This window comes from Anopheles coustani, chromosome 3 (assembly GCF_943734705.1).
Source record: "Anopheles coustani chromosome 3, idAnoCousDA_361_x.2, whole genome shotgun sequence".
NCBI classification, from domain to species: Eukaryota; Metazoa; Arthropoda; class Insecta; order Diptera; family Culicidae; genus Anopheles; species Anopheles coustani.
This window is the reverse complement of record NC_071288.1, coordinates 13,079,576-13,104,884: the sequence shown is the minus strand read 5'-3', so window position 1 is coordinate 13,104,884 and position 25,309 is coordinate 13,079,576. Positions and strand designations below refer to the sequence as shown.

Here is a 25,309-nt window from a genome sequence, read left to right as displayed (position 1 = left end):
GCTGTAGTGCGTATTATCACGGACTCTACCATACATTGAACGTTTATTTTATGTATCAATTTAAGTAGAATGATTTAATTTAATCTAAAATCTTTAACCGGAAAATAATAATAATAATAAAAATAGTTTCCAACTTCAACTGCTCAAATATCGGGTTGGAGAGTCGTAAAGCAAGATAGAAGACTGTGTTGTGAGTGCTCTACTATAAAGTAGCCTGGCCATGGTAAGCATCCTGAAAACTTAATTAAAACGAAATTTTTGACAAACTGTTTTCAAAGAAAAGAAACAAATTATCCATTAACAACTAACGTGCATGACATCATACGCACTCTATAGGACGATATCGTTTGAAGCAAAGAAATTATCGTTAGCTGGTCAGATAAAGAAGTATAAAAATGTATTTATTTGCTTGATACAGAATCCGTTGCAAGCGGAGAAGGTGTCCAACAGCATCAAAACTTGGGCGACGAACCATTGCACTCTGCCGTATGCAAAGTAATCCAACTAACGTAACGTGGCATAGTGATAACGAACGCACACCCATCTATTTATGACTGCTGGAGCGATCCTACATGGTGATCGGATACTGGATCGCATTAGTTTCCTTCGAGTAGTACGGTTCTTTCAGCAGATTCACAATGGGACCCATTGGGTAAGTAAATAGTGATCATCGGGATCGCTTTTTCATGTAACAGTGCGTTCTAATACTAACTTGTTTGCTCACAGTGTTTTGGTGGGCTTGATCCTCCTCGCTCTTGGCGACTGCAAAATGGATGCCTCTCTGTGCAGGTGCCGATTGAAGTACTGTCGTATACTTATGCCCACCAACGATGCACTGAAAACCGACGAAAGTTGTCGGATGGATGAACTGGAAAATGAAATAACCCATGTTTCGATCCTACACTTCTACGACAATAAGATAACAGCTGAAACTTTCGGTTCTTTCCCGAACCTGATCGATCTGGAAATCTATCAAGGAGAGCAGTGCAACATTGAACCGGGAGCGTTCGATAAAACACCTAATCTAAAGAAAGTCGTCATCCACCATACCAATATTAGCACACTAGAGGACAATACGTTCCACGGAGTGGACGCACTAGAGGTCCTTTTCATCGTCTCCAGTGAGCTCACTACCATCGGCCCGAACGCATTTAATGGCCTGAAGAATCTCACCCATCTCAACTTAACGGACAACCAACTCACGCAACTGCCGGAAAATCTGTTCGCATCCTCTCCTGCGCTTACAATGATTAACTTGGCACAGAACCTCATAAGCAACGTTTTACCAGCTGGCATTTTCAACAATATCATTGAATTGGCCCGACTCGATCTGTCTCACAACCAGTTGACTGCGTTCGAATTTCCTTCTCTAAAGGCGTCACACGTGTTGTTGCACAACAACTCGCTGACTACCCCCAGCTGACGGTGACATGCAACATTGCCCCGTTTCCCCACATTCCAACCCCCTTAAGTCCAGTACTGTCAGCTTTCTCTTGCACACTTTGTCTTCCCACTCGTTCTAATGATGAACCGGTGTGCTAGGGAGGAAGTCACATCTGCCCTTTCACATTTTCCCTTTCAGTCTGACACATTGCAATAGCGGAACCGATTGTGTAGCATTCCCATACTGCACAGTAACCCATGAGTGTGTTGGTGCACTTCATGCCGGTCAATCATGTACAGAATAAAAAAGGGCGTTTGTATGAATGCCATCACGCACCGACTGTCAATCGCGACGCGGTGAAGTTTTCAGTCTTCAAAACAACTAGCGCCAGAACAGGCGTGTTGAAAAGTGTGAAGTGTTTTTCCAAAGTTCATGGTGCCCAATGGGAAACTTAAAGAAGAAAAAGTGCATCCATCAACAAGTCCGCGACGGCGTCAGCTCATGGACGATCTGGTCCGTAAAACGGATGAGAAGTTTGATCGTTTGGAAGGATCTTGGAATCGGTAAGTAAACAGTGTGATAGAGCAACATCATGACCGTTAAAACAGCGATTCGTTAATTCCTTTTCTTTGTTTGTTTCGTTCAACAGAATTAACACCGGAGGAAGAAGCCGCCCATAATGTTCCGGGAGAGCAGAGTGTAGAAGTAGAGTTCGAATTTAATAAAGAATAGAAATTTCCGCGTCGACGGATTGCGCAGAACACAACACTGTTTTCTCATTTGATATCCGAAACGCATTATATAAATGTGTGCATGCCAATATGGTGAAATAACACGCACACCTCCATAACCCCCTGTTTGACACTAACACTACCACAAAATAACCGATTGAATGTTGCACCCCACCCCCTTTTTTGGTGCAACACTTTGTCTTGTTCCCTGGAGGCAGAAAATGTCACGCGACGCGTAAAAATGTTGTAAACCCCGCGCATTTAGCGCGCATTTGCCGCGCATTGTGACAGTGAAATGCGCGGGTCTGAGATACCCTCGTGGGCAATTTGCGCATGCGCATGGGTCAGTAATGGCGGCCCCCGAGTACCCTGTATAGTGATGGTCATCATAAAAACATAAGTCCGCCAGTTCCGTAATATTTTTATCATTATATATTTATTTAGGATTATCATACGTTAACGACACTGCTTAAGACTATTTTTAATGATAAATTTCACTGAATATCACTACCCTACACACCACACTTGCACACTAGGGAATATCAATGTCGAAAAGATCTTCTGATGCACATCCGAGCAGCGGGATCGGGATCCAAAACAAACTTCCGACGGAAGATGCTCTAGAAATGAAAATTGAGAGGAATTAAATTATTATTGATGTTGATACGCAATAATTGATGAAATACTTATCTTGTTTTGTTTTCCATCGATGAATTCTGCGAGATCGGATCGGACGCCGCCAGCAGCAGTACCTCTCCATGCGGAAGAGTAGCGATGTAAACAACACTACAACTTCCATTTTTGGGCTGAATATGAGCCGTAAACGAAACACATGCACAATTTCTTCAGTCTTATTTGTAAAGTTCACTAAATAACACTGAAAACATCATTATTTTACGCACTTTTTTATCACTGCGCTCGACGCGCACCAAGCGGTCCCGGCGGCTGCCATCACTGAACGCTCCCCTGACAGCTTGACTGTGAGCGTGGGTTTGAGACTATGGTGGCCAAAAATAAGTGTGATCGTTGAACAAAAATAGCGTCTGACGAATGTTTATCTGTCATAATTTTTTTAAAATTAGATAATGTATTTTTGTACGCGGTTGAGGTTTCACCTATTCAACAATTGCATAAAAAATCGGTGATAAAAATAATTTATCCACCCACAATAAACTTTGTCCATGGGACAACCAAATCCCATAATAGTGTAGGCTGTTTGGCTTTGCATTGAGTGATCGTAAATCTGGTCGGAGTGTGAATTTGATTTTCATTGTTATTTTCAAATACATGGACGTAAATCATATTTAAATGATGGAATCAAACGCATAATCTCTTTTCTATGTTTATTTCCGTTGTAAAATGTGCTGAAATTATTTCAAGTGCATTATGGACATGTTTTTTAACTTTTTTAATCTGTTTAGTCTTACAAATACGTTTAGAATTTGACAAATTGATTGATCATTGATCAAATCGACGTTATTTATTTAAGTTTTGCAAAAATGAAAACGGTTTGAAAAATTGACTAAGTCCCAAAAGAGCGAGTACGAAAATCCGGGGTCGAAGGTGGGAGTAGGATGGCCTGCTGAGTGTATCAACGGTGTTGCACATCGTTTGAAAAGTATGGGCCAATGAGGGGTGGAAACGGGTGGAGACGGGAGAGACGTAGACGTGACACGGAATTTTGAGTTACCGCTGCCAGCAGGGTTATCCATCAAAAAAATTAACTAACAACATGAAAACAATATGTTAACAAGATAAAATCCGCCAGTTGGGCCCTGTATTTGAACGATCATATCACGCTGGTGCAGGCCGAACATAACCGTATCAGCAAACTTTCAGGAACGGGTTCGAAACTGCACACTCTGCATCTCACTGAAAATAATCTCACTGACGCTAGTCCTATCTCGCGAATGATCAACCTGAAAAAACTCATCCTAAGCAACAATCCACTACAGTCCAACAGTGTGTTCAACCGCCTGCGAAGATTGGAAGAGCTACTCCTAAGCCACACCAACATCACGATCACCAATGAAACGTTCACCAACATGTTCGAGCTGAAGCTGCTGGATCTTTCGTACAACAACCTCAAAGAGCTCGATTTCAGCATGTTCTCAGACCTCTTTGACCTACAATCGCTAATCGTGGCGTTCAGTAACATAGACACGATCAACTTCCTCAAACAGCGGGAGTATCTGCCGAATCTACAAGTTCTGGAGATTCAAGGAAACGGCTGGAACGCTACCTACCTAAATCATGTGCTAGAGTACATGAAAATGTACAAGCTAAAGGCCGATATGCACGGACACTTAAAGGATTCATCCACGGAACTGTTCGCCAACGGGGAGCAAGATTCAGACGAGGAATATTACGACGATTACGACGACTACGACTCCTCGATGGAGAGCCGTCTTTCGACAACTACTACGGCCAAGCCTACTGCTTCTCCTACCGTTAGCACAACCACACCCGAGAGGACCACGTCTAAGATGACGACGACTTCTACGACCGGTCTACTGAAGCCATCGGCCGAGCTTTCTATTCGACTTGCCACAGACACCATGGTCCCAGTAGTGGCCCCAACGTCCGCAGTTAACGAACAGCCTGCAGAAGTCGGATCTTCTTCCTTGTATGTGACGTTCCAGGTGATAGTGTACACATTTGCAGTGTTTGGCGCCGTTGCGCTTGGCGTAGTGGCATACTATATGCACCAGCGGATTTCTTCAATGGATGGAGTTGATTCTGTTCGCCTTGTCTAGGAAGTGAGATTGGACCGGATATCAACCTTATTTCCGGTGTTGTGTAAGCTTGCAAGGAATTCGTAAATTTGTTGCGCTCGCAAAATGTTTGACTTGTTTTTACTTTCCCTCGATGTGTAGGACGACAAGGGAGTTCGTGAAACGTTACAAGTGTTCGGCGTATGCAGCGATTTGTTATACCTCTTATTTATTTATTTTTTATTATTTTAGCTCTTCCCATGCTAAAAACAATATTCCAACGACCTTTCTCCTTTCTTAACACGTTGACTGCCATGGCTATCATTTTTTATAGCCAGCTGTCATTAGTTCTAAAAAGTTTTTGTCCCATAAATAAATGAAAATGGAACATAACGAATATAGTAATATTAAAAATAAATTCTTTAGGAATCTAAGTTTTGGTTTAGGCTTCGAAAATCGTCGGATTAGTAAATGTTACATACAAATTTTATCATAAAAGATTGTACTAAGAAAGTGTGCTAAAAACGCTTGGCAGTCAACGTGTTAAACCAGTGTAGTGGTATGCCAAAAATGAGAAAACAATTTTTTCACTGTCTACGATGGTTCTATCGAGAACATTTAAAAATATCCTTCACATCGTGAATGTACCCGTTAATGTTATGATTAAATAAAAAAGTTATACACCATGAAATAGCGTTTTTCCATATTCGTTTGTTGATATCTGAAAAATCATCAAAAAAAAAATAGATCAATTAAGGAGTAAACAATATAATATAAAACAAGGAAAAATCAACCAATGTACTATGTACAGTATAGTACAGGTTGTTTGTTCCGATGATTTGATGAAATATACATTTTGTTCGAGTGAAACATTGAAAGCAACACTATACAAGTACCAAATACAATAATGTACTAAAAGGATCGATTGAAAAAAGAATTAACACTTTGACGGCCGCACAATTCACGGTGTCACAACGCTTTCCGACCGGCGCGTTTGCACTAGTTCCTCCGTATCTGGCCGCCCTGTTTGATAATTCTTTTTCAATCTTTATTAGAATTTACGAACGAACAGCAACGCGCCCTGTGGAATTTGTTTACTTTCCATTTGATATTTGTTTACATTCAGTAGCCTGTGGTGCTTGTCTGGTGACAGCGTTGACAGCACACCAAAATGATGTGATCGGATGCAAACTGAAACGGATCCATTACATCTATAGATGTAGCCGGCCGTCAGAGTGTTAACACGTTGACTGCCATGTCACCCAAAAGTGGCTGACAGCAAAACTCAGTTCTAAAAAGTTTTTGACGCATAAATAAATGAAAATGCAACATAAAAATTATAGTTATATTTTGTATCAACTCTTTGTGAAGCTAAGTTTTTGTTTAGCCTTCAAAAATCGTTGGTTTAGTAAATATTATGAACAAATTAAATTAAAAAAGATTGTTCTAAAAAAGTGTGCTAAAATCGCTTGACAGTCAACGTGTTAATTCTAATTGTTGATAGCGGTGCGCTGTTCCAAGCCTATCTGCAGGCGCAATAGGCTTAACAACAGATTAGTATAACTCGCGGGATCATGCACAAAGCACATGCGTAAAAGTTCCAAACTTAACGGTTCGAGGCGATGAACGTATATCATCGAAAACGTTTTTAAGACCGATTAAAAATGTTACATTTTCAATTAATTCGTTTGATTTCCTTCAGAGGAGTAGTGAATCAAAGGAATCCCTAAACATTGACGCTGATCACATATTCGCAGACGATTTGATTTCTGTAATCTCATAAGAGCACAACATAGTCTTGCCGCGATGGATTCCACGACATTGACCACATCATCTAGTCTTGTATGAAGTTTGAAGCCGTCCGTCCTGGTGTATTGCCCGCACTTTAGGCCTTAGTGAAGATCCCAACGTCCCCCATTCTTAACATCCTGAGACAAAAGGACATCAAGTGCGCGTGAGTCATATTTAAAGCCTGATAATGTGAGATTGCACTGTAGAATCATCCCCTTCCCACGTCCCGCGCATGCTGTGAGACCAAACACACAGACCAGCAGCATACCCATCAACTTCACAAACATTCATCGCCAGCAACAGCAAAATTAACCAACGATACCGTTCCGTCTGTTTGTAGCTGGGAGGAAAAACTCAAGCTACGATTAGTTTTTGAGAATATTGTTTTTTTTTTTACATTATCGAACTACACGCCCTGACCATATAAATATACCTAGTCGGCTAGGCATGATAAAAAGGTTAGTGATTCGAAATCATCTTTAGCTCAAGTTACACTAGCAAAATAGAAAAATTTCATTTCAATTCAATTGCCAATGTGTATAATTTTATTGTGAATGGCTCGCTAAGCTCAATTATTGTGCAACTACGAAGGCTGTGGCCGGACACCAAAGTGCACACCCACTACTCGGTGGTGTTGACGATGATCGTTTTGCCCTTCGGATCGTCGAAGCGATCCATCGTGCGGATATCCATCATCCAGGCGATGCCGTACGCGCCAATGATGAGGAAGATGAGAATCAGGAACAGTCCGGAAAGAATGCCCCCGGTCGTGAAGCCGACGCAGTGCCATGCGTCACCAAACTTGATTGGTACGGTGCTGGATTCCCCGTCGGCCGGCCAGAACGGCTGGAACTGCACCTCCTCGAACACGATTTTGTTCTGCAGATCGAACGTCATGTATTCCCACGAGTTGCAGCGGTACGAAAAGTGCTGGTTCACGTGCACACGATGGCGCAAGTAGTACTGCTGGTCGTTGAAGGACACGGACGTAATCTCCCACGAGCCTTGGGAAACCATGAAGTGCAGGTCCACCTTAGCGCTCGGACCGTTTAGCTGAATGTGAAGGGTTTGTGCATCGGCGGTGTTGCTCGAGTTGGCCGGTATCTTCTCCGCTTTGTCCAGCTCAACGACGGTCAGTTCGGCGGCATCGACCGGGCCGTAGCTGAACTGTTCGATGGACATCAGGAAGTCTTCCGTCGACAGCGTCTTGGGTTCGCGTTCCGGGGTCTCTGCCTGGCGAGTTTTACGTACCAGACGTGACGCACTGAAGGACGCCGTTTTGCCAGTGTAGATGGCAAGAACGTTCTCGTAGGCATTGCGGAGCCGAGCGTACAGCGCATCGATTGCAGCATCATGTGACGCGTAATCACCCGAGCCGAGGTCAACGACGACAATTCCACCAGCACGCGGTACGATTGGCTCACTGAGCGTTCCGTCTGACAACAACAGGACGGTTCGAGCATTCGAGCCCTCCAACACGCTCAGCGGTTCCTCGACGCTCGGAAGGTACGACTTGCGTTCGATTTTCTGCAGATTCTTGAAGCATGTTTGCGTCTTCAGCTTGCACTGACTGAGGTCCTCCGTCGAGAGGCGATCTTCGGCGAACACGACCGTAAAAGTGTTCTCGTCGATTTGGGCCTCGACGAGCGCTTCGAATTCCGTGCTCGTGTATCGGCTGAGGGCCGGAACGTAGGTCACACTGGTGAGGAAGAACCAAACCTGATAACTTTCGAAAACATGGGGCGGATGAACTGCTGTGTTTACTTACGATGGTTTTCCCCAAACAAAAACAGGAACATTCGTTGCGCGGGCACCGCCGAAAACGGCCAGTGCCAGCAAAAGCACCACGGGTAATCCTAATCTGGCCATTGCAGCTTACCTGTCCGGAAGATCGTCGCGAAATGCACGAATTTAACTTGACCAGCTGACTAATTTGGCGAACAAAACTGATCTCGTGACTTCAAGAGGTCCACTTGACAAATTGGTTACAAAACTGACGTAAATTGTAAACGCCATGACCAAGATTAGTTGAACCAGTTTCAAAAACCTTGGGCTTGCTATGAAATAAAAACTGAAATAGCTAATTTGTTAATAATTTTCAAATACGCTGTTTTTCATACATAAATCAATGTCAATGTTCAATGAATTTAGCATATCAGATGAAAACAAGGCAAGTTAGATGTGCACGTATGATATGACGGATCTGGATTCGGGCTTGAAGACCCGGATCTCCAAATGGATTCGGATCGAAGGATTGGAATTCATTTTCCCAACACTACTTGTTTTAGTTTCTCGCAAAAATGACGTTTTGCACCAATTTCAAACACCTTGGTCACTATTCAGCGAACTTGCAAGACGTTTGTCAAATCTGCTGAATGAGATACAAATGTTCAAAAAAGCTGGTAAAAGGGAAAATTCATAGCATTTTAAATGTCAATGGTCAGCAACGAATAAAAACCATGAACAGAAATCGTTACAGACAACAAGCAACATAAATAATCCCAAATCATTCCAAAATAATAAAATATGTCCGGAAACTTTCGTGACTGAATATGTCATAACGATCTATTTGCATTTGAATGCAACGACGTCTAAAAATTTACTTTGTAAATTTAAAGAAGTATCCTCACTTTTATTTCCAGAGGGCTTCCTTCATTCTTGTTAAAGTTTCTATAAATATCAACTGTGATTATCCGTTGAAATCTTAAAAAAAGTATCAATATAATTTACCAATTTGGTGATTAACCTTCCCTCTAACCATTACTATTATCATTCCGATTTGCATAAATTCTTGAGATGTATTAAGATATCTTCATCCCTTCCTTGTCCGATTCATTTCATCACAAATACACTTGAGCACGATTAGATTATTCTGACTTAACTGTAGCGTGCCTCAATACCTTGCAACTGACTTCCATCCCGTGGTGATTCCGATATTCGAATGTTAATGAACTTAATAATGATCCAAGTGAATTGAAACACACAAATCTACGGAATGCCAAGGATCAACCACGTTTTTTGTTTTTTTTTGGCTCTGCTTTTATACTCACTTGGGACTTGCCGCTTAAACAAGCTCTTGATGTGATTGTAATTCATTGCCCTACCATCACACAGGCGCTCGGGAAGTGCAAAATTAATAATCCTAATGGGATCCTAAGCAACCTATGCAGGCTGGAATATAATTTATTAACGGATAAACGACTCATTCCCGGGTGAAGAAGATCTAGAAGACAGAAATCGACGAAGTATTCTTACAGACTCCAACGTTCATGCGAATGATAATCGGCCATCAGTAGAGCAAAAATAAAGTAATGAGCAATTATGATTAAGAGAAAGAGACAAAAATAAACAAAACATCATGGTTGACTTCGGCGAAAAGGTCGGTCGAACATTCATCAACATGCTCATAACAAATGGGATCCATTTGAGTGTCCTGCTGCCGAAGAAAAAGTACTTGAGTTGAAAGAGGAAATTTTTGAAAATGTCCATTGACGAAATCAACATACTGTGGAAAATGCAAAGCCCACAGTGGAAGCTGAGTCCTGAATGTAATACGCAAAATTTGCCTTTTCCTTTCTTCGAATTCAAAGACACTTTTACAGAGGAACAAAACGGTTTATCTCGTTCAAGGAGGAAAGCGAATTATCCATCATCATTTTCCAAAGAAACGCCGAAACACGTCTCGAATTAACGAATGCACGAGGGCTGCTAATGCGAGTAAGACCGTAATTTGCGTACACTGAGGGAGACATTTGGATGGGAGATGAATCAACTGAGCATTACTTTGTTCTTCCTCTGTTCGAAGTCGCCTTTAAAGGAGGACAGAGGGGCATAGGAAAATTCTTTTATCTTTAGAAAAAGGTCAACGGAACCATTGAGCATGACATGACAAATTAAAGGTGATTGAATAATTTCCAGATTAATGTTGGGTAAACATTGCCTTTATGTGGGAATTCAAACTTATCAACAAAACTCACTCTACTTTCCGCAAGTTTGGCGAGAGAAGTGTTTTTCACAAAAATATCAAACCAATATTTGAAAGTAAATTAATGTTAAGCAAGCTTAGAGCAACTGTATGAATTTTTCATTTGCTTAACACTTTTCCGACCCCCATGTTTTGGTGGAAAGCTCTGCGCCGTTAGGTATTGAATGTAGTGACTTGCTGACTTGAAAACTTCGCATGTTCGCGAGTACGCCAAGCCGGCAGCACGAACTCTCCGGCACAATCCGCAAAGCTGCTTATTGCATACCATTGAGGTGGAAATGAAAGTTAAAATATGGCAATTGGCGACGTCTTCCCTCGGTGCAGTGGGGAATCCTTTTTATTCTCCAGTCGCAGGTCGACATTCTCTGCCAAACGATCGACTTTCCAATTGAATTCTACACTTGGAGTTTTCCGTTTCTTCCGTCCTGCTCGTCGTTGTCGATGTGTTTCCTTTTTTTGCAGATAAACTTTAAAGTTTCGCTTTCGACTTTTTCCGGAGGATGCATGCATTCACGCCGTGAGTCTGTGCATGTGCTTGCTGGCCGTGTGCTCGTTCCGGGAACGATTCTTCTTTTTTTATATTAAGTTTCCTAATCAACTTCCAACTGCTCACTGCTCACTTTTGTGTGTGATAAAACCATTTTTTATGCCTTCCGCCGCGCAGAGTCTTAAAGCTCTCGAAAACCCGGAAGCACGGGTGACATAAAAAGATGGAATTGATTGTTTGCGGAAACTCTTCTTAGATGCCACCAGCGATGGGAACAAAGCGAACCGACTTCGAGAGTGGGTGGCAGCGGGAGGGCCCGCCTCTGCATCCTTTATGCTCCACCAAAACACGCGCTAAATACGGAACCCAGACACGGCACCGGTTGATGAACATTATAATAAATCTAATATAGTGCTTGTTAGCTGTGACGGTTCAATTTAGTTATCTTATCACTGTTCAATTATTGGCGATGATCTGTTGAGGAAAATCTCGGAAATGTGGCGGAACGGCGATGGAGGCAGATTGCTCTGCGGCGATGTACATATTGCTGTGCGTGGGGAATCCTGGTGTGCATATGGAATTGTTCGACTGCATGCGCCGGCAAGGCGTCAAGGATGCGTGTCGAGTCCTCGCTCGCTCGAGGAGCGTGTGGTCGGGTGGACCTTGGAGATCGGAACTGCGGGGCGGTGGAAATGCAGATATCTATCCGTTTGCGATCAGATAACTCTGTTAATCAAATAACCGCGTCCCACATTCGCTATGACGAAGTTCTATTGCACGTATCGCTCTAGGTTTTCGGTCTGAATAAGAAGAAGAAGTCTATAAAATCTTTAATTGACGAGATTGTGAATCCTGCATACGCCTGAGAAGAAGACAATAAAATAAAAAAAAGTCATAAATATAATTTTAATGATAAACAAACAATAAAAAATTTAACGACAGTGCAAAAGCTTCAAGAACTCAACAATTATTAAATGTATGTATTTACTATTAAGATGCATTAATATTAAGATAGGCAACTCTGCCAAAGACGTATCAAATTACAAAAACTTAAGTTAAGCATTGGTAAGTTCACTCTTAGTGACATTTTTGTGCGTGCGGAAACCAGTTCATAATTTCGAATTGGAAGTGCAATTTGTTTGCCGCATAAAAGAAACTCTTATAAAAGGTGCGAAAAACTCGATCAAATATTTCATAAAAATTATACATTTTGAGTGACATTGACGTTTTTGATATTGAAGATTGCAAATATCTGATAATCCGAGCATAGCGAGTAATTTTCCATGACCAAATTTGAGAATACAAAAGTTTCGCAGTCTTGTTTCCTATGGATATAATTTGGAATAATGTTTTTCCGTTTTAAATACTTAAATTCAACTGCTTTTACAACTAATATCTCATTGCACGCAACTTTTGGTACGATTTTAGCGGGCTGAACCCGATGGAGCTTGACTTGTTTACCAGAAGATTTTCACAAAAATCAAACTAACCACGTCGTTCCGTGATGTAATCCTTTCCATTGGACGCCAAGCCACCATTGGGGATGGATGCGGATCGTGCTTTTCTTTCGCCCCACGTAATGAGACACAATCAAACACCAATTGGGTGTAATCTTCGACCGACGAACGGACCGATGTTTGAGATGGAGGAGTTAATGATGATGGGACGATGCAAACGATGGCATCGGTGCATGCCGGACACCGCTTTTCTCGTGCCATTATCCCTCGAGATGGGTGGTTAGTGTGTTTGCTAAGAAGATTACTGCAGCGCCATTGAAGCGACGAAGCCGGATAGGATGGAACCCTTGTACGGTGATCCTGCGAGCTGGCCATCACCAACCACCCGTTCGATGCCAGTGTCTCTAGCCACGGTATAGGCGGAAGAAATTTGGCCATCTCCCGCAAGGACGTTCGATTTTCATCGTTTCTGGGTAGGGCTTAAACCGCCCACCACACGACCGTCCGGAAAAGTGGGGGCAAATTTATTCATCAGCCCGTTCGATGGGATGCCCTTTTTTACCCCACGATGATTTGCTCCGAAGGCAGCACCGAGCTGGTGCGGCCACTTTTCGGGACGATGCTGAAGGCGGCTGATAATAACGTTTCCCTGAACCGCACTGGTTAATACATAAATTCATCATTTTGCCACATTGAAAGCTAGGTCGGGATTTACACCCTTTCGGTGGGTCAATGAATAGGGTTCAAATGTTTTTGAGGTTTACATACCGACCCTCCTGGGCCCCCGAGGCGAGGACCGATTTGTGGCTCAAGATGTCGCTTCCCCACCCCGGTTGTTCCTTCTTCTAGGGGTGCATTTATCGATGGGATGGTTTCCCGCAGGGAAGATGGGAAGTCCGTCATATGTGTGTAGGCACGTGAGGCAGAGGCCAACGGTTCGGGCGAGCGAGGATGAAAGATGCAGCCATTATCGTACGGAACCATGCTGATGCCGGCTTAAGCCCGGAACGTGTCCGTATGACCAAGCGGGTAATTTATAATAATTAACACATGCAAAAGGCGGTTATAAGTGTTTGCTGTGAAAGCGAAACGGTCATGTTGGACTTTCCAGATTTCCAAAAGAAAAACAATATCGAAACCGGTATTAATAAATGTTGCTAACCATTAGATGATTGTTCTGTCCAATAACTGCAATTTTTATCATTTAGTACGGCTAACAATGTAAAACAAAATGCTAAATCTAAAGAATTTATGCGAGTTTTTCTGAAATGTTAAGCTAATGGAAATGATATCCCAGGTAAATGAGAATTTAATTGCTTAATGCATCTTCCCACCCGTGCTAATGACCGCCGTACTTCCTGGGTTGAAATACGCCCCTTTAAGCTTAATTTCAAGCGTATTTTTGAAATGGTCGACAGCAATGTTCTTGTACGATTTTTCATAATTTCAATGCGGGGTTTTTCCTACCCGATGCAATCGGGTTTGATGTAGTGCTTTTGCGATAGGCTTCATTGAATGGAAGAAAACCAACGGTTTGTGCGATTGGCGCGGTTTGGTTCCCGTATATAATATTGTTGAAACAGAGAGCAACCGATGGGATGCGTAATAATTTACAATAATCTAATGATTAATTATTTACTGGTTATAATTTCGGATTTTCGAAGGGTTCCACTAGAATATTGTTGCATGGTGTGAGCACTGGTTGAACGAATATTTACCGATACAAAAAGGTATGAAACACTAGCAGGCAGAAAATCGCACCTGGCGTGATCAAATGAAAATTCGTTTGTTTGGGCTGTAAAATAAAAGTCGGGGAAGTGAAATAAAAGTCAGCCACGCCAAGTTCAGGCCATTTCCAGTCCACGCCACGCGCAACCACGCTGGCCAGCGGGCCTAAAACACATTTCACCGTGCGGTCACTTGCGTTCGGAGATGGGAAACCCGTTATCATTACGCGTTTTATTATTTTAGTAGCGAGGATTTACTTTTTCTTCTTTTACGCCCCTAACCATCGGAACGAAACGCGCGTGTGTTTGTCTGGTGCATGAAAAATGAAGATCTCTGTGGCCACGTTGATAGTGAAGAGGGCAAAGGGCGGGCCCGGGCCATACACACGTTTTCCCCATCTGGACCGCGAGCGTTTCTATGCGCTCCACCAGCGCGGTCTAACACAATCCGTCAGAAACAAATGCCCATTCCCAGTGTATGGTCACTTTCGTTCGCTGCATACGGTGCGAGGGTCCAAACGCAATCTTTCTCCTTGCCAATCGAGCCGCCGGAGGCTCAGCTTGCGTCTGCTGATGAAGGATTTGAATCCATTCCGCGAGAGCGCTTCCGAGGCAAAAGGGTTTGAGTTTCGTTCGGAAGAACGAAAAAAGACCGGCTTTACAAATAAGAACCAAGCGTGGATGGTGTTTGCTAAAACGGGATGAATGAACACCCCAGGATGGCTACGATGGGATATTTTTGGGCACACATAGCGAGCCCCACGGCTGTACAAGCACAAATGTTGAGGGTTGGCGACGAGATAAGCCTTCAGCTTAGGATATTTAAACATTTCTGTCGGTTTTCAGTGGTCCAGTGATGTTGTGGCTAATTTACGGTTGTATGGAATTAGATCTCATAAATGCTAGCTCTAAAACCTAGCGATTGGTTTTGCATGTTGGATTTACTATAGTAAAAAAGAAATCATGTTTAAATATATTAAACGTCCACACAAACCTTTCGATAACATTCCGAAATCCAAGACTAGATGCTCCCTTTCAAAACTGTGTGGATTATAACTAAGCACTTCTTCGCTGGCCACTGCCGTTCGTTAGTTTAGCGAACATCAAGCGTGCGCCAAATGGCTTAGCTCACAATCCGTAAGCTTGCGATATTCTGGAGAAGGGCAAGCAGCAGCAGCAGCAAGTTTTCTTTTAAGCAAATTTGCCAACGGAGCGGAACACATGGGACACTTTTGCCAAGTCGGTCACAGTTGCAAAAACGACGACATGGCACGTAGCTCGAGCTGGACATATTTGTCAAACCGTTTATTTAATCTAAACTTTTCGATCCCCGCACACTGCTGCTTTTGTAGAAACATATTTTGGTTCGAAAGTTTTTTTGTGGAGATAGTTTTATTCGAACATTTTCCTTATCTATTTTCTTTTTTCCTTTACCTTTTTACCTTATTCTGGGATTGTATTCAGAACTAAAGAAAACAAATTTAGTGGATAAATTTAATATTTGTTCAGTGAAATTTTGACCACCGAAACCGGGCACAATGCCGTTGTCAGCTCGAGTGACCGTATCCGTCATCATATTCGTCGTGGTTTAGCCGTTAGATTTAATTTCGTCATGAATTAAGCAACTAATGCCCGACGCAAAAGGAAAAAGGAACGTCGACCGTCCGCAAACTTTCCCGCGCAATCTGAGGAGTCACTGGAGGAAGGATTTGGGGCAAGACAAAAAAGCCAAAAACAAGATCGGAACCAGGTTGTACGATTTCGATGGACACGAAAGAATGAAGGACAAGCGTGTCCTTGTAGCGCGCTCGGCGATTATCCCGTTTTCAGGATGGGAGGGTACCGGCTCACCGGCTCTTTGGTAGTCAGGATAGTTTTCGATTCTGGAATCGTAAAAAACAGCGTTCTATTTACTTTAGGATACGATTATTTAAATTATACCAAGCTTCAGCTCGGTCGGTGGCGAACGAGCCCTGGATGGTTTTGTGTTTGACTTAATTCGATTTCTCTTCCATTCCACTTTTTTCTGTTGCTTGGCGATCCCGTTGCTTCCCCAAATTTCCCGAATCGGCGAACCGGTGCGACGAGGAAAAGCAATTTTCAACCACGCTTATTTGCTCTCCTTGGTTGGCTCGTTCTAATTAGTCATGTCCCCCTTGTTTGCCCACACACACAGGTGATAAATTGAGAGTGATATTTTATTTAAATCTGGTTTTTGATTTTCACCAAGTCCACACGTGGCCACCATTTTCGTCAGATTGAATTTTATAAATTCGTTCGATTGATTAATGCTTCACCGAAGGTGGCCGAATGTAAGCTGGCCATTTTGATGGATAAGGCTTTAACTCACAGGTTGATTATCAAATCAGCACTGATTGCATTACAGTGGAGAGGATCTCCGGTGGAGCTAAGTCCATTCCCAGTCCTATTCACTGTTCGATTCACAGACTTAGGAGGAAACCACCTAACCGGTTGTGACCGCACAATATCGTGCAATTGCGAAGGCCAAGCACAATCCGTGCCCAAAACCCGATGATTTGTAGCGAGCGGCTCCAGCCATATGTTGGCTGCCAATCCCGAATGGATCCGTACGGCCATTACATCGCCGTTCCCTCGCTGAATAAGCCTTCCAATTTTCCAACCCACCGAATTTCCCCACGAGTGGCGCGGATCAGCTTGGAACGTGAGCAAACAAACATTTACGCCGTTGACAAAGGCAGGATTTATTGCATCCTTCGTGTGGGCAGTGCCCCTCCGCACGTTTCCGCAATTCCGCCCTGCGCAATTGCAAGCCTTCCCTCGTGCCCTCCCCAGGGATCCGAGCCCGGGCTCTATCATTCACTATCTCTAAATTGCAATAGTTAATCCGACAGTTTCGTCGTGCATTCCCGTGCTGAAATTGATTGGTTGCTCAGGAAAGCAATTTAGTTTAATTGTGGCACAACCGCAGCCCGGGACGGAAGGCGGCACGCCGGCACTTTGCAGGCGCGGCGGCTTTTCGCGGCCATTCATCATCATAACTGTGCATACCATTATGAGCCGATCGTTATCGCATTCCGGTCGACCGTGGGGAAACCGGGAATGCACTCATTGAGCGTGCGTTCTTTATTCGGTGTGTCGTTTGACGCTGGACACAATAATTGGGCGGGTGATTTGTCGCCAACGTTTATGAGCTTCGGTGGTTGGAACGCCGGTACATTCCAAGCTGATGGATAAAATATTTACGAACGCCAATCCACCACCCATGACGCGCGAACAGTGAGGTGTTATTTTCCATCTCGCGCTTGAAATAGAATATGAAGAGTTAGAAATAAAACTTTATGGCTAAGCACTAAAGAAGATTATTAAATGAGTCCGCAAAGTTCCCATGCAGAGCACGCTCGTCCACCGGGACTTATGTTCCACTGCGGCACGCAAATAAATCATCCGGCTGGAGGAAGCAATAAGAAAATAAACTAATTGTATACGCAACACAAATCGTGGCTTTATGATTCTGGTTTTGCAGGATGAAATTCGTAGGCAGGTGAAAAATCCGCTTCTTCTGCTCCCAGCAATGATGAGACCTGCTTATTTCTTTCCATCTCTCAGACATTGGTCGGGGTTTTGCCTTCAGCTGCCGTGCGATGTCGTGGAAAATTATGTTTGCTGCCGGCGTACCCTCTCTGGAGAATAGTTTCGGAAAATTCAGTGTCGTAGCTTACCTTTCCTGAAGGGTGACCCGAGCGTGGGTTAATAATTGTGTAGAAAAATAATGGAATGAGTTTGTACACAACTGGCAGACTGTCAAGTAGGTAAAGCGTTTCATCTTTTTAGAGACTTTTCCCTAGAGATTCGTGTATAATTTTAGTTGAAAATTCCATTTGATGTACTCAACATTGGGCTGGACTCTTAAAATGTGATTAAGGTTTACGTATGAAATGGAGAAAATAAATAAACCATTGTATTTTTGGCATGGTTTGGGATATGTTTCATGGGAAATGCATTCGGGTGCAGAGTCAAAGCTAAGTTTATTATATGTTTATACTCACGGTCAACCAAGTTGCATTTCTCATTAAAATCCTAATCAAACCAAACCCCTTGTTGCAGTGCATTTCAAACAGCACACTTCTCCGTCTCCCAAGTGAAAGAAACATTGGCGAAGAAAGAAACTGGTGGAAGGTGCAGAGCGCGGGGAATCTACTGCGCATCCGCTCTATTTCATTACCAGAGTCATAAACTAAGGACCATTCACTGCCGGACTGTCGAGATTGATCCAAAATCCTCGGAATCTTAGCGGTATTCCGTTGCTTTCGGCATTTTATTAGTTTCCTTTCCTTCTATCTAGCCATCTTGTGCAATGTAGCATCTCTGCTCGGCATCTATCGCCGTTTCCGGGAGGAAGCAACCGTAACATAAAACATCGACACAATCTTTGCTGGTGAAGTCGCGCGGGAAAAATGGACCGCACCGGTGATACAACCGGTCCCAACAGTATCACCGGATCGAACATCGCAGATGGATGATGGACCTTTTCTCCCGGATGCTTCCGAACTCGATGCAGTGCGATGAGCCATGGGTTGATGGGCCGGGAGGAAAACAACACGCGGCACGGTAAGGAAATGAAGGGAAAATGTAATTTATAATTCATAAAATGTATTCCCTCATCCAATTAATATCGAAACAGGCATGATAGTAAGTTAGTTCGATCATTCATTTTTCCCTTCCCAGCGAACAAGGATTCGGCGGTGTCGGAGTGGTGGTAGTGGGGACAAACTGTTCGTCGCTTCTTTCCTTCCACTGGAAGAGACAAAACTACAACGAACCATCAGAAGGAGGCGAAAGTTATCATGACTACGTTATGTTACATGTGATTAATACTTGATAGCGGACGATGGGAGATACGTACGACGATGAAGCTATTTATGAAATCCTTCTGTAGAGCCGTTGAAACGATCGTATTTTCTCTAAAATGTATTACAGCTGCTAAATAAACAGTTGTGTCACATGAACTCACTTATTCAAAGTACCGAAAGTGGATTCGCCATATCAATATTAGCTTTAGACTAAAATCTTGATAATATTGTAAATTATTTTTCATTCATTAATCGTTCCCCACTGTTATTATCTGTAGTTAGTAGAGTAGTGTAGTTATTAAGTAGTACACAAGTTTAATAGAAAGGTTCGTGTAACAGTCGCATCAAATTTTGTTAGGTCGCACAAGAATCAGAATGATGTGATATTCAAATAAACATAATATTTTCTAATACTGTTTCGAATTAAATTGTATTTTTTGTATTTATGCCGAAATTAAAAAAATTGTTTAATTTGTCATATTGCATAGATCAATGTTCAAATATTTGTGTTAATCAGGACCGCCATTTCTACCAAAAATCCATGTAAATACTGAACTTTAATGCTGGAACATGTGCCGTTTTGTTTTTAATTGTGTAAATTATGTCTGTCAAAATTATGAAATGCAATAGTCAAAAATCAAACATCATTCCTACAATCTGACTTAGAGCACATATTACATTAATTTTTGTTGTAACTTGAACGGTTGATTCTATAAGTTTAGTAATCGAAGAGACTGCAAATAAATACTTTAAAAGTGCAATTTTCAACAAATGAAACCGATTAATCAATTACAAATAAACTTGTATGTACAGACAAACTACATTGTGTTTAAAGTCTCTTGAAAAAAAATCCACACAAAAGGTCGGCAAGTACGGAAAATCCGTTCCACACGCAGATTGCGCGCTTCACGTCGCGATTACTTCGGTAGGCTTCATTTTCTGAGCCTCTGGCGTGAAACCACATTACACCGGAAAGCGTTCCACGTCGAATGGCGGCCGAACGCGCATCCAGGGCAGTCTGTCATATTTCATATTTGATTAAAATGTTTGCATTCGAATCGGGCACTACCGATCTATAATTTACCAAACCGGGCCAACCCATCCACGGCGTTCTAACGCCCTATCGTGCCCGCGCAGACAAACTTCCCCGAGCCTTGCGCACGACCTTGATAATTACAGCAAATTTGGTTCCGGCTGGTCCGCGCCAGGCCACGCATTTTCCCCGCAGATTTTAAGCCAGGCAGGAGAGGAGTGAGAGAAAGAAAAAAAGCAGGGTGCAGCCGGGACGAGCCGAGTGGCTCGTTCATCCATTTTCCTTATCGGAGGTAATGTAGCATGAGCCTTCCGGCGCTGGTGAATTATGGAGGAACTGATTTCTGCATCGCTTCGCGTAATTAGCTGGTAGTGCACTTTCCACGTGGAGGGAGGCACCACGGCTCGATTGGGGGGCCACCGTGGGTTTATTTTGGCGTAAATTTTGCTAACGGAAGGCAAAACTGTGATCACCGGTGGCATTCGAATGCTGCACGGAGCATCGTGTGCCTGCAGTTGCTACAATCCGGCGGGTTTTTGTTGGTTTGAGTCGTGCCTGTCAAGAGCAATCCGAATAAAGTGAGTGTTTTTCCCCCATTGAAAGTTGTTCATACGGAAATCATGCTTACGCATGACGTTTACGAAGAGTTCATTATGTCCCAGGAGAAATACGGTGAAAATAGTTTGCCGGGTAAATGTTAAGGTGGAGTCATAGGGAGATATGATGCTATTTAAACTGTTAGGATTTTAAACCGTTATTCAGAAATTATAAATCATTACAAAATTTTTTAAGCGCTTCCGTTAGCCATCAATCAACTATCTTTTCTCTTCAATTATGTCGAGAAATCACGTCCTAAAACAGTATGAATCAGGTATTAAGAGCTCATATAAATACCGCAAAAAAAAGTCTCCCAAACCAACTCCCTATTGTTAGATCTAAAAGCACAAATTGATCGTCCAATTAAAAGTCCCTCTGTCTCACTAGTTGGTCCACGGTTCAATGTTAATACCGGAAAAAATGTACTTCTTTACTTTTGCAACCACTTCCGACTGCCCTTGCAGAGGATCCTTATAGCCAGGAGTCAGCGAAAATACGTCAAGGGTATGATGGAAATTTGGATGGATTTCCCCTACGGCACGAGCAGATTCAATATCCACGGCTGCCCTAACGATGCATTTCGGTTTCCGGTCATTCGTTTCCGGCGCTGGTTCGAGTCAAGTGTGCACTTGTGCAGAGCTGCAAGGAATAAAAGAATGATACAGAAGATGTCGTCCATCGTTGAAAGAATGGCGCTCCCAGGGAAGGACGTTACAGTTGACGAGGATGACCCTTGTTTGTTGCATGATGCAAAAGATAACAATCGTTGGTTCCGGTTGCCTTCATCTTGTCGGTTGGGCAAGGAAGATATCAAATTCTCATTGTTATTATGTTTCACATGAAATATTCTTTTTGAAGAGTTCATAGTTTCTGTTTTTTAAATAATTTTTTGGATTGAACAAGCTGAACAAGAACAAATGCTGAAGATAAAACTATCCACTTAGATATACTTTCTTTGTCTGTTACATGAAACGCCGCTACGACACCGGCGTGCAGAGTTAATGGATCGGAAGGCGAGTTAAGAAATTCCCTTTCACACGAAACGCTTTCTTGAACCATGTAGCATGTTGTTAAGAGACATTTTGTTTTCGTTCTATCCGAAGCAGTTTCGTTCACCTGAGGCTCGCGCTTGGTGTGGCTCAAAGTCACCAGACCATCCCTGCAGGGGTTCATCCGAATGAAATACAGAAACACGATAACAAAATTAAACATTAGTCTCAGCTAACGGTGTTAGTTTTTGGAAACCTGCTGAGCGTTGAACATTTATAAACATGTTCTTTCGAGGGTGTCATATGTTTTCAGGTGTTTATTTTTCCTCCTTCGCGACTTTGTAGCTAGAATCTTAAAAATGGTAGAAAAAAACGTGTCCATACGAAAAGAGGCCTTAGTTCAGTTTTCTTTCGTTTCTCGTTTTCTCGAGCGCATGCAAAGAAGAAACGAACTTGAGAAGCCTTGCTTGCCCTACGTAATTGCATGTACTTGAGCGAGCTGCAAGCTGGAGTGAAAATGGCGACGGAAAATCTGTTCGCCGGTAATGAAGTGGAAGGCAAGCATCGCAAGGACCCACCGAGGCCCGTCCTTCGTTACTGTCTAATGGGACCATTGGTTCGTGGAAAACTCACAAACCCGGCCGGCTTCTCGCACGCGTGCACACGAACTCGCACGCTCTTGGCGGATGTAATAGGATGCGACACTTCAGGACACGAGTCTCGGTCGAAGGAGCACGAGGTAGGTCCGCTGTAGACCACTTCACACGGCGTCTGCCTGGTTGGTAGACAATTGCTGAAGAACGGGTCCATTTATAACGCCGTGAGCTTAATTAAGTCTAATAAAATCTGTTGTATTGTAGCAACATGCTCAGCCCGCTGGCCTCCCGCCTTGCCCGTGTCATAAAGGCAAATGTCTCATGGCAAGCACCATTCCAGACGAGTGCGAGCATGTGATTATTACTAAATGCGAGCGTATTACGGAGTCTTTTGCTTGTGGTTGCGTGGAGTTACGGTATCATCCTCTGGGAAGCGGAAGCAAACTGTGAAGGAGGCGTCTGTGCGTTTCGGTTTGTTGGGCTGTTTTTCGCCGATTTGCATACGTGAATTTCACAACATTTCTTCTCGTACCCATTTAGATACGGGACATGGTTTCAACCGCTTGAAGCTGAAACCCATGCTACACTTCCGAGTATTTAAGCATTATTTTTAAGTATTATGTATTATATTGTATTGTGTGTTGTAGTATTATGCTTCCAATGGTTGCCTAAATAAATCAAAAATAATATTCCTAGTAAAATAGAAAACAAAAGTTTGAACAAAATGTATAACTGTTGGAATGATAATATTTTTTTTTGTAATAAAAACGCTGGAGATAAATGAGCGCTATGTCTGTGGCATGATATTAACCATTTTGCGGTGAATCTAGGTAACTTTTTCTCGCTCACAAAACTTGCAGGCACAATTCCAGCACGATAAGCAGCATCATCTAACCACTCGCATCGTCCGCTGAGTGAAAGGGTTTTTGATTTGTGTTCTTTCCCCGTTGCTATCACTCGCTCTCTTGCGCGCGCTAACAATTCACGATTTCATTAGAGTTTTCCACGCGACCGCACCTACCTTAAGTAGATTACATTCCGCGTGCAGCTTTGGTGAAATAATTTGAATAAAACCGCACACAACTATTACCCGGACCCCGGGTCGGCCCGGTGGAGGCCGTGGATAGGGAGTCGGCACTGCTGCCAAATGCTGCTCACCGCACCGGGATGTTTGTAATTATGAATGAGCCATAATCGCAATGCTTACCGGCATAAATTGCAACAATCCGCGAGCGCCAATCCGCGAATCCGCTTCGAGGGCGCGTGGCCCGGCGCTCGCCGGGCTGCTTTATGGCAAGTACGTGTTTTAATTAATGGTCTCGAGGAGGTGGTTTTCACGCGATGGATGAGCGGAACGGAGGCGCGCGCGGTTGGCGGTGCGAGGAGATCATCCCAGGGGGTGGGAAGGTGTAGGTGTGGGGTGGCATGTACTTTGGTTTGTTGTGCTGAGAACGGCAGCCTTTTCTACCGCAGCCCGTCACCACGGTGCGTGTTGGTCACTCGAATGGGAGGAGCAAACCGGAGCGTGGGGGTGCCTGCGGGACGGGCTTCAAAGGGTTCACAAGTTTAATTTGTTTTCAGCGTTTCACCGTTGGAATGAACTTCATTTTTTATGTGTGGGTATATGTATATATATAGGTGGGTAAGGGTTCTTTTTCAATGAGAGTTGATACTAATTATAGCGGTTCGCCAACAACTTTGGCAGGCATTGCTTTCAACTTAGAAATTAGAAACAATAGAAATAATCTCTTTGGGGAAATAAAGTGGTAGCTGATAAAATTGAATATTTGTAAACACAAATATCAAACTATAATAAGCCAGTAGGACAAAACGAAATTTTGTAAATGCTTTTGACAACATTGTGTTGTAATATGGAAGGAGAGTTTTCAATAGAAGAAAATCTACAAAATAAGACCGCGCCCTGAAAACGCTTAAATATACCTTAATATAATTAGCCTTCTATCGATTTTTTTATATGAAATCGAACAAGAAAAGATTTGCAGATTAGAGAAAAACTCGAACAAGCTGTGGGAACGCCGTTGGTTAAATTATTAACTGCCATTTTTTTCATAATTTTCTTTTACGATACAGTAACGTAGGTACAATATAACTTTAAGAACCTGTTTTATAACTGAAATTTGCGAAGAGTTTAAACTTACATATGATTTACTCTGCCAATTTAAAGTTACTTAATTTCTGATAATACCTGTGTACCTACAGCTTAAAATCCTTTTTCTATATTCAGTATAGGTAGAAAAAATCGAATAAATTCTTCTTCTTATAAAAATACCCTGTCGAGTTAATGTTTCCGATAGTGTACAATACAATATCGATCAATTATACATTTATATAGTGACGTGTATTATGTCTTCGAATGTTGTCTACGTTGTAATTCAACAAAATATAAATAGCATCAACATAAACGCCGCAACCTCTTTTACGTCGGTTGAACTTTGATCAAACTCAACGCAGTCGTGACGATCCGGGAAGCAACTGAAACTGAGCTGCTTGATGAGCGAACAGCGGATGGACTTTCAAACGGAACGTTGGCGGTGACTTTCGGACTTGGTAACGCGCCGGATTCTGCTCGACCCAAAAGCGCCCGGGGGCGCGTCCGCTCGGTGGACTGCGAACAAATTAGGGACCAAGCCAAGGAACTCTCAGCTTCCCGGCTGTTTCCGGTCGACTTACGTTTGACGAACAGCAAGTTTTACGGTCGGTTGCATAAAGTTGCCAAATTTACCCGAAAAACCCCTTTCACCACGTTTGACGGCCAACGGTTTGTTTCATTGGAGTTGAAAGTGAAAACATGAAGAGAATGCCCTTCGAGTGCCAGAAAATCTGCCAATCTTTGCCTGTTGAAATACTGGATACATTACGCTCGGGTGATGTTTGAGTTTTTTCTTCACTTAGGCATATTTAAGATCGAAACCAAACGCGTTACTAAATAATAATTTTACGAAATTAAAATTCCAATAAGAAACTA

The 25,309-nt window shown here is 42.8% G+C and overlaps 1 protein-coding gene and 1 pseudogene across 1 annotated transcript; one reads left to right on the top strand and one right to left on the bottom strand.

Moving 5' to 3' along the window:
* Positions 1-638: 638 nt before the first annotated feature.
* Positions 639-4,871, top strand: LOC131260959 (leucine-rich repeat-containing protein 15-like; annotated as a pseudogene).
* Positions 4,872-7,119: 2,248 nt separating this feature from the next.
* LOC131271935 (V-type proton ATPase subunit S1) lies at positions 7,120-8,598 on the bottom strand. Its single transcript, XM_058273524.1, has 2 exons — positions 8,389-8,598; positions 7,120-8,319 (listed from the first exon to the last, which is right to left on the bottom strand). Exons 1-2 carry the CDS (start codon positions 8,487-8,489, stop codon positions 7,242-7,244), a joined length of 1,179 nt encoding a protein of 392 aa, XP_058129507.1. The 5' UTR covers positions 8,490-8,598; the 3' UTR covers positions 7,120-7,241.
* Positions 8,599-25,309: the final 16,711 nt, after the last annotated feature.

Coding starts and splice junctions, on each gene's coding strand:
- LOC131271935 (XM_058273524.1), bottom strand. CDS start 8,489: ATGGCCAGATTAGGATTACCCGTGGTGCTTTTGCTGGCACTGGCCGTT. Junction 8,320..8,388: donor TTTGTTTGGGGAAAACCATC/GTAAGTAAACAC, acceptor CTTCCTCACCAG/TGTGACCTACGTTCCGGCCC.